This window comes from Orycteropus afer, unplaced genomic scaffold, assembly GCF_000298275.1.
Source record: "Orycteropus afer afer isolate SDZICR_OR568_19922 unplaced genomic scaffold, OryAfe1.0 scaffold00052, whole genome shotgun sequence".
Taxonomy (NCBI): domain Eukaryota; kingdom Metazoa; phylum Chordata; class Mammalia; order Tubulidentata; family Orycteropodidae; genus Orycteropus; species Orycteropus afer.
Genome location: NW_006921639.1, coordinates 6,022,124 through 6,033,089, shown reverse-complemented (window position 1 = coordinate 6,033,089; position 10,966 = coordinate 6,022,124). Strand labels below are relative to the sequence as shown.

Below are 10,966 nucleotides of genomic sequence, written 5' to 3'. Positions count from 1 at the left end.
TAACTGAGTGAGAAACAGCAACAGTCCCCATACGACACAACTACATCCACACCTCCTGCACATTCACTTACTGAATTAGAGTCACCACCTCCTTCTCCACCAATGAGCCAATGATAAAAAACCACCAAGAGCCTGACTCACCCTTAGGTGCTCTGCACAAACAGTTAACAGAGATCTAAATTCAACAAAGTAACAATGTCACAGAGACAACAGACCATCACAGTCTACACAAAGAAGATAAAGTGGTAGAAACAAGGGAGCAGGATACAGACTCAGAACACATCCCTGAGGAAGATGCAGCACTGGAACACTCTGATAAGGAATTCAAAAGAACTACATTTAGGTATCTTCAAAGGATTGAGAGACAGACCAAAGAAAACACACAAAAAACCTTAGAAGGAATATGGAAGAAAATACAAGAACAAAATGACAAAATAAAAGAAAAATTAGAAATGATTCTAAATCTACAGATAGAAATCCTGAAGATTAATAATAAATTGTCAGAATTAGTTAACACGTTGGAAGGCCAAAGGAGTAAAATTGATGCAATGGAAGACAGAATTAATGAGGTTGAAGACAAATACCTAAATACTTCTTTGGAAAGGGATCATTCAGAAAAAAGATCAAAACAAAATGAAGAAAGCCTAAGGTTCATGTGGGATACCATCAAAAGGAATAGCCTACGTGTCACTGGAATTCCAGAACAGGAAGTGAAAAATAAAACCCCTGAAAAAACTGTCCAAGATTTCTTGGAAGAGAACTTCCCAGATATGATGAAAGATGAGAATATATCCATTCAGGAAGTCCAACAAACCCCAAACAGCACAGATCTCAAAAGAAAATCACCAAGACATATCATCATCAAACTCATCAAAACCAAAGACAAACAAAGAATCCTGAAAGCAGCACGGGAAAAATAAAAACTTACTTACAAAGGACAACCAGTAAGAATAATCTCTGATTTTTCAGCAGAAACCACACAAGTGAGAAGGCAATGGGATGGTATATATAAAACCCTGAAAGAGAAAAATTTTCAACAAAGAATTATATACCAGACCAAACTGTCCCTCACATATGATGGTGAAATTAGGAGATTTCCAGATAAGCAGAAACTAAGGGAATTTGTTAAAACCAGAACAACCTTACAAGAGATCCAAAAGGAGTCCTTTGAACAGAGAACCAAAAATAGCAAAAAAACAACTGACCATTAATACACAAGATGACATAGCCTAGAAACCACAGCTATGGACATATCCAAAGCAAAATATGCTTACGAGATTGTAAACAAGGAACAAGAGACATCAATTGGTAAATGAGGACAACTACAAGCCAAAAAGAGGAAAAATACTGTGTAGTTATAGAACTTCTAAATGGTGAGGAACTCAAGAGAGTTGCAACATCCAATGGACTATTCCAAACTCGGGGAGAAAATTATCAATCACAGGGTCACCTCAAAGAAAAATTATAAACCTCACATTACAATAAAAAAGAGGACAAGGACAAATATTCAGCAAATACTAAAACAACAGCAACAAAGGAAATAGTAACATGATATATAATGAGTTTAGCACAGGAAATACTATGGAACAAAGAAACCTGGGACACCATAAAAACAGATACAACAAAATGATAGTAACCAATTAATTCATATTTGTCAATAACTGCACTGATTGTTAATGGGTTAAATGCACCACTCAAGAGACAGAGAGTTGGAGATTGGATAAGAAAAAAAAATCCATCAATATGCTGTCTACAAGAGACACACCTTAGAGATAAAGACAAAAATAGACTAAATATCAAAAGTTGGAAAAAGATGTATCAACCAAATGGCAACCGTAAAAGAGCAGGAGTGGCAATATTAATTTCTGATCAAATTGACTTTCAGACAATAACCATCATATGAGACGAGGAAGGACATTATATAACGATTAAAGGATCAATTGAAGAACAACACAATATACATCCTTTTCCAGTGCACATGGAACATTTTCCATGATAGACCATTTGTTAGGCCATGAAGCACACCTCCATAAATTTTAAAACACTGAAATATCACAAAGCATCTTCTCAGATTGCAATGCTATTCAAATTAGAAATCAACAATAGGAAGATCAACAGAAAAAGACTAAACACAAGGAAACTGAACCACCCTCCTTAAGAAAGACAGGGTAAGAGAAGTAATAAAAAGTGAAATTGAAAAATTCCTTCAATCAAATGACTATGAAAACACAACATACCAAAATCTTTGGGACACAACAAAAGCAGTGACCAGAGGCCAATTTATAGCAATAAATGCACACATCAAAAAAGAAGAGCCAAAATCAACAATTTAAATTAACATCTCCAACAATTAGAAAAAGAACAGCAAGAAAAGCCTACAGTCACCAGAAGAAAGGAAAGAATCAATATTCGAGCAGAAATCAATAAAAGAGAAATACAACAGAAAAAATCAACAAGACCAGAAGCTGATTTTTTAAAAAGATTAATAAAATTGACAAACCACTGGCAAATTTAACAAAGGAAAAGATGGAGAGAATACAAATAACACAACTAACAAATAAAACGGGTGACATCACAACATTACCAACTGAAATAAAAAGGATAGTATCAGGACACTATGAAGAACTGTACTCCAACAAATTGAAAATCTGGAAGAAATGGACAGATTTCTAGAAACACACCACTTACCTAAACTAACACAGACTGATATGGAAAAGTTGAACAGGTCCATAACAAAAGAAGAAATTGAACAGGTCATCAAAAAATTACGAACAAAAAAAAGTCCTGGCCCAGATGGTTTCAATGCAGAATTCTACCAAACATTCAGAGAACTGACATCAATCCTACTCAAACTATTCCAAAACATACAAAGGATGGAATTCTCCCTAACTCATTTTATGAAGCAGCATAACCTGGATACCAAAATTAGGCAAAGACATCACTCAAAAGGAAAACTATAGACCAATATCCCTCATAAACACAGATGCAAAAATTTTCAACAAAATCCTAGCCAACAGACTCCAACAACATATCAAGAAAATAATTCATTATGACCAAGAGGGGTTCATATCAGGTATGCAAGGATGGCTCAACATCAGAAAAACAATCAACATCATCTACCACATAAATAAAACAAAGAAAAAGAACCACATGATCATATCAATTGATGCAGAAAAGGCATTTGATAAAATCTAACACCTATCCTTGATCAAAACTCTCAGCAAAATAGAAATAAAAGGGACGTTCCTCAACATAGTAAAGGGCAAAGATGGGGCAATCTACTTCCATAGTGATACTGCCTCAGAAAACCAAGGAAGGGTCGCTATGAGTCGGGTCCAACTTGACGGCACTTAACAACAACAACATGCAAAACCAACAGCCAACATTATTCTCAATGGAGAGAGACTGAAATCATTCCCCTTTGCAAACAGGAACCAGACAAGGATGCCCTCTGTTTTAGACTGGGTTCTCTAGAGAAATAAAAACCAGCAAAGCTTATATATATATATATAAAGAGAGAGTGAAATTATCTTAGGAAAATGGCTCACAAACATATAGAAGCCAGCAAGTTCAAAGTCCCTGGATCAAACATCAAGCTGGAGGCTTTCCCTGGCTCCTGCAACCGCAGGGGCCAAGAAGCTCAAGGCTGGCAGCCAGTATACCAGCTGCTGACTCCAACGAATGATGAATCCAAGATCTCCAGGCCGAACGGTGGACTGCTCACTCACTGACACTTGTAGGCAGCACAAAAGAATCCCAATCCACAGAAGAATGTCTCTCTTCCCAGGATATCACTGGATATCCCAGAAGCAGGCCACACCCCTAGGGAAACTCCCCTTGAACAGACTGGCCACTCAGGACAGTCATCCAATCCCATCATGGAAACAACCACACAGAACTGGGGTCCAGCCAAGTTGACACACAGCTCCAACTATCACACCCCCTATCACCACTTCTACTCAACATTGTAGTGGAAGTCCTAGACAGGACAATAAGGCAAGAAACGGAAATCAAAGGCATCCAAATTGGTAAGGAAGAAGTCAAACTATCCCTATTTGCTGATGATATGATCCTATAAAACCCAAGAGACTCAGTCAAAAATCTACTGGAACTAATTGAGAGATTTAGCATCGTGGCAGGATACAAGATCAACATCCAAAAATCAGTTGGATTCCTCTAGACCAGCAAAGAGATTGCTGACAAAGAAATAAGGAAATCAATACCATTTACAATAGCTACCAAAAAAATAAAATACTTGGGAATAAATCTTACCAGGGACTACAAGAGACCTAAATAGAGAAAACTACAAAAAACTACTTCAAGAAACCATAAGAGATACATATAAATGGAAGAACATACCATGCTCGTGGATAAGAAGACTGAACATTGTGGAAATGTCACTTCTACCCAAAGCAATCTATACATTCAATGTAGTCCCAATCCAGATTCCATCCACATTTTTTAAGGATATGGAAAAACCAATCACTAACTTTATATGGAAAGGAAAGAGACCTCGGATAAGCAAAGCACTATTGAAAAAGAACAAAGTAGGAGGTCTCACACTGCTGGATCTCAAAACCTACTATATAGCCAAAGTAGTCAAAACTGCCTGGTATGGGTACAATGACAGACACACAGACAAATGGAATAGAACTGAAAACCAGATATAGATCCATCGACCTATGGTCCAGCTGATCTCTGACAAAGAGCCGAAATCCATTAAATGGGGAAGAGATTGTTTAACAAATGGTGCTGGCAAAGCTGGGTATCTAATTGCAGAAAAATGAAACAAGATCTGTACCTCACACCATACACAAAAACAAACCCCAGATCGATCTAAGACTTAAATGTGAGAACTAAAACTATAAAGTTCCTCAAGAAAAAACTAGGGATAAATTTAGGGGCCCTAATATATAGCATGAATAGACTATCAAGCAGAACCTAAAATGCACAAACAGCAGAAGAAAAATCAGATGATTGGGATATTCTATAAATTAAATTTTTATGTGCTTCCAAAGACTTCTCCAAAAGAGTCAAAAGAGAACCTACAGATTGGGAAAAAATATTTGGTAATGACATATCTGACAAGGGACTTATCGCTAGAATTTATAGAAAACTCCAACATCTCAATAACAAAAAGACAAACAATCCAATTAAAAAAATGGGCAGAAGACATGAATAGACACTTCACCAAGGACAATATTCAAGCAGCCAGCAAACTTATGAAGAGATGCTCACCATCATTAGCTATCAGACAGATGCAAATCAAAACAACAATGAGATACCATCTTGTTCCCGCACTAGTAGCAAAGTTCAACAGGACAGAAAATAAATGCTGGTGAGGATGTGGAGAGATTGGGACTTTCATACACTGCTGGTAGACTATAAAATGGTACAACCATTGTGGAAAGCAGTATGGCAATTCCTTCAAAAGTTGGAATTAGATATATTTGACCCAGCCATTCCATTACTAGGTACATATCCTAAAGAAATGAGAGCCATGACAAGAACAAATATATGCACACCCATGTTCATCGCAACACTATTTACAATAGCCAAAAGATGGAAACAACCTAGGTGTCCATCAACTGAGGAATGGATTACCAAACTATGGTACATACACACAATGGAATACTATGCCACCCTAAAAAATAACGTAGAATCTGCAAAACACTGCATAACGCGCATGAACTTGGAGGACATTATGCTGAGCAAAATAAGTCAATCACAGGAGGACAATTATTGTATTAGTCCATTATTGTAAAAAGTCAAGGAAAGGTTTATATATGGAAGGAAATTTTCTTTGTTGGTTACCAGGAGTGGGAGGGGAGGAGAGGGAACACTGTTAGATAAGTAGAGACAGGTGTTGATTTGGGTGAAGAGAAGGGCAATGTACCAAATGTGAGTGATCAATATGGTGGCACTGAGGAAACTGAAGACATAGAGAAGTACATGGGACATGCAAACAACAAAGATGAACCCTTTTACACATATAGTACTATGCTGTCAGTGAAGGTATACACAGGTATACAGGTGGACAGACAGATGGACAGGCTGAATTATTAGATATGTCTGTGTAGTAGGAAGTGTACTTAAGACCAAGTATAGGGCTGGAAGACAATGTTTCTACAAGTGTATTTGTATGTTCTGTAAGAATTGCCAGGGGTATGCTAAAGCTGACAAGAGACAAGGTTGTAGTCACTTCTTAGTCACAGCCAGCTACCCAGTGGGAGCAAGTAGTTGAACCTGTGGGCTCAGGACCATAGTCATAGGGGACATCAAGCTCAAATGGCATAACATACTACACAAAACACTGTTCCAACTCCTACTATGGCGAATAGTGACTGGGATCTTAAAAGCTTGCAAGCAGCCATCTAGATGCAACAATGAGTCTTTCTTCATCCAGAGCAAAGAAGAATGAAAAAAATCAAAGATTCATGGAAACAATTAGGCCTCACAACTGGGACACCATGCGCTCCTCAGCCTATATGACTATGAGACCAGAAGAACTACATGGTGCCCGGCTACCACTAACAACCACTCAGAGGGAGATCTAGGAGATCCTGGATAGAGAGGGAGAACATTGTGGAACAAAACTCAAAATCATTTGGGGAAAAAAAAAGGTGACCAGGTCTGATGGTCTGACAGAGCCTGGTGGAATCCCTGAGACTATGGCCCCTAGCTGCCCTTCAGGTCTGGAACTGAATCCACTCCTGTGGCTTCCAGCCAAACAACATACAGGCATATGAGTTGAATATTTATCTGAGGTAGATACACTCCTTGGAAAGAACAATCATGGGAGAAAGAAGGGCTTTTTATGCATAGGGAGACAGTTCAGGGGGCAGAAATGCATGAAGGGATGGACAGAAGGAAGTGGTAAGTATCAAGAGGAAGTGGAAGGGGAGCTGTTGCATTGGGGTAAATTGTAGTCAATGTCATGAGACTACGTGTGTGTGAACTACTGTATGGAAACTGAATTTGCTCTGTAAACTTTCACCCAAATCACAATTTGAAAAAAAAAAAAAAAAAGCAATCAGGGTGACAACAGATCAATAAAGAACTTCCTTGGATACAGGAGCTCAAAATCAGCAGTCCTGAGCCAGCAAAATAGGACACTGTGGAAAAAGCTAATCCCACAGGACCCAAATACAGAATAAACCAATGGAAGAATGAGACAAAATACAACAGCCATGAAAATATGAAGATTTAATTTCTATCAGCAACCTTCAACAGAACCAGAATACAGAGTTAAACATTAAAAGTAGAAGAAAAGGTTGCAGAACTGAAAGCACCGTAAAAGGCTTAAAAATCTTCCACAAGAAATAAAGAAAGCCACTAAGAATAGTAAGGTACTTACCAATAGTTCTTGAACTTATAGTTCAAGAAAATATTCTTCATGAAAACTAGAATTATAGAGTACATTTCTTTTGAAAGAATACAAATAACCACCACATCAGGTTTCTAAATGAAGGCTAGAGTATGAAGGGCAATGGATCAATGCTTAAAAAACCCTAATGAGGTAGAGGAGCTTCTCTTCAAGAAACATGTATCCAACTCATAAGTAACAGTAGCAGAAATCATGTTATGGATTATTAAATTATCACTCTCACTTCACAGTGGTTTCTAAGTCACAGAAACTGAATTAATTCCTTCATTCATCACCTCTAACTATCTATTGTGTAAAATTTATTATTCTCTATAGAAGACTCAGATACAGGCTCACACAAGAGGTACTAAAAAGGGAATTTGCACCTGAGATTCATAGGTAAAACTGTGCCTAAATTAATGGTTGGATTGATGCTGCTGACTTTCTGGGAAAATGCAATGCTCTTGTCTTCTCACATGATTCACAAGTAATAAAACTGTTATTGATACATTTGAACAGTCTTGTATTATCCCAGAGGTTGTGACATAAAACTGCACCTCAAGTTCTGGACAGTTGATGATGGGATGGAAAGGAGAGGGGGCCTCTGGTAACTTCTATTTCTTTCCTCTCATCTCTTCCAAACACAGAAGGATCAGAAATTATACCAAAAGCATATAGGTTAAACTTGCTGTGCCAGGGAAACTGGATAAAAGAAAACAGGCTACACTGGACAAAAATTTCCCTTCCAAACCAATCCTGATAACACATTTCAGAACCCAGAAATCTACAATATTCAGCCAAGTGCTGGCTGCTGCCAAAGCTTCTCTTGTTCTACCTGCAGCCTCACCTAGGTGTCATGATCCTGGAACTGCTACAGTGGCATCAGGTATTCAAAGTACTTCTAACACTAAGGTGGGACAGGATAGTCTCTGTCTTCCCAAAATCAATCAAAATTCTAATTCTAAATACTGCTGTTTAAAGCTATTAAACCATAAGAATTCTATCAAATAGATCAATTCAATACACACTTCCTGAATACCCACCTATCAGTATGCAGCAGGGTTTTGTATCAAAAAGAATCTCCCTTTCTAGCCTAAAATTTTGGACATCTTCCTTTCTTAGCCAGCCTTACTAATAACTATTCCAAACAAGTTTATATAACTTGCCCATATACATACCAAAAAAATTCCCATGATCTGTTGTCCAAATTTGACACTACAATGAATAGGGAACTAACCCGCAGTCTTCATTTGGTATAGGCGAGTACCCTAGACTAAGGAAACTCTATTTAGTGGTATTTAAAAACCTAAATGGCTAACAAGGGATAGATAAAGAGCATGGAGAAGAAATTTTGGGATATTCTCCCATCCCCAGCAAGTTAAGTTAAAAGTATAATACTGAAAACAGCACTATATCCACACATCATCCATCCTGTCCTTACTCCCAGTTGGCATTTCAACCAATTCAAGTCATACTATCCCTTACAAGAGTACAGTAAAACAGAAAGTGTATAGGTTGACAATGCAAGCAACCAAAAAAAGAAAACCCAAAACTAATAATACAGTGACATCTTTTCATTTATATGGCATCTTTCAATGTCTACAGTCCAAGTTCTTCAAAAGCTTTGATAAGATTTGTTTTAAAAAACAATATGATTACAGAATAAGGAAAAAAGTTGTCCCATCAACTAGAATGATTTAAATTCAAACAAGGTTAACTAATTCTGGATTTAACAAGGGTGTTTCACGGTCATGGACAGCTATAAAACTGGACTATGATGAGAACTAATGAGCAAATGCTTGTAAAGCACATTATAAAGATAAGGTAGAAAGTAGGGAGCCATCCCTGACTCCTCCCTGCCCCCCGCAATTCAATCAGCAAGCTCCATTACCTGTTCTTCCCTTTCCTTTTCTTTGGTCTTACTTCTGTAGACTCTAGCAATAGTGGCATCCTGGGATGGAATGGCAGAGATCTGATGCAGTGGCATGCTCATCCCAGCCTCCTGTGTGGTCGTTGTCTTTACCAGAGAGCTTTTCCACTGGCAGAGTCATTTTGGGCCATGGACTTCAAGCTGAGAGAGAGGAAGAAAAAAACTTAATTGAGGTACAATCTCAAGATCAATATTTTTAAATAATAAAGTATTTGGTTTTCAAAAATGATAGAAGATAAAATGTCCAGTGAAAAACTGAGAACATTTTCTTATCTAATTAAATGAGAGCATGTGAAAATGAAAAAAGGCTGGTAGAACAGTTATATGCATAATCAGAGATTAATTTTCCATTAGCTATTTAGGTTTAGAATACAGTAGTGACATTCTTTACTGTAAGAATATTTTTGAACTTTTTTCTTGAACAAGCTAACTTTTCCTTCTTCAAATTGCTGCCCTTGAATCCACAAACAGTAAAACCAGAAATTAAACAGTCAAAAATAAATTCAAGACATCTATGATCCATGCTTAACCTTGGAAAATACCAGACTCTCTAGACCAGGGGTTGGCAATCTTTTGATGTAAAGAGTCAGATAGTAAATCTTTTACGCTCTGTGGCCATTACCTGTTGCAACTACTCAACTCTACTGCCGTTGTTGTTGTTGTTGTTGTTATGTGCCGTGGGGTCAGCCCTGACTCATAGCGACCCCTCCTTGGGTTTCCGAGGCAGTATCACTACGGAAGTAGGATTGCCCAACCTTCCTTCCGAGGAGTGGCTGGTGGGTTTGAACCGCCAGCCTTCTGGTTAGCAGTCAAGTGCTTTAGGGACTATGCTGCCAGAGCTCCCTCTACTGCCGTAGCATGAAAGAAATCAAACACTATGTAAATGAATGAGAGTGATTATGTTCCAATAAAATTTTAATTACAAGCACAAGTGGTGGGTAGTTTTGGCCCATGGGCTATAGTTTACCAATCCCTGTTCTAAGCAGTATTCCAGGAACAATAAGGGTTATCATTCACCTCCATGTGTTAACTGGTCACCTAGGAAGCATGACAAGGCTGTCCTTAGATAAAATAATAGTTTCCATACAAGTTGTCTTCAGTGATTCCAGGTTTTTTTGTTTTTTTCCTACTTTGCTTTAAAGCATCTAGTTACTGAGTTGTGTGTTCCCTCTTTCTCTGTTTCCAACCACTATCTATCAAACTCTGTAAACAAAATGAATTAAATATAAATTATCCTAATTATTCATAAGGTTTAACATAGTGACATTTCATGCTGTTCTAACAGGGTGGAAGCCTTAAACCAAATGTATGAATCTCTACTTTGGAAATCTCCATGTATCATATGGGTATTGGGGGTAAGTGTAAGCAGGGAAAGGAAACAGTGAGATTGACAACCCTAAGGTCATATTTGACAAGCAGCCATTTACTCCAAATCTCCCAAAACTCTGCTCTCGACCAAAGGGAGGTGTTTGTGAGTCTGCTGACCAGGGCAGTGGGGGGTAACACTGGTCCTACCTCTGACAATTTCATTCATCAAGATGAAAAGCAACAGGATCCACAAAATGGATTCCTTCATATGACTCTCTAATCAATAAGAAACAGAAAGGTACAAGGAACTAGAAAGGATCAATATGAGTTTAAAAAAAAAAAAAGATAAAACAACTACTTAT

At 37.8% G+C, this 10,966-nt stretch overlaps 1 protein-coding gene across 1 annotated transcript in view; it reads right to left on the bottom strand.

Moving 5' to 3' along the window:
- Positions 1-9,359, bottom strand: part of MARCHF8 (membrane associated ring-CH-type finger 8) — a 217,483-nt gene extending 208,124 nt beyond the window's left edge. Inside the window, exon 1 of the mRNA XM_007938689.1 lies at positions 9,258-9,359. Within this exon, the coding sequence (XP_007936880.1) occupies positions 9,258-9,359 (102 nt within the window). The remainder of the gene's footprint in view (positions 1-9,257) is intronic.
- Between the last annotated feature and the right edge of the window lie 1,607 nt (positions 9,360-10,966).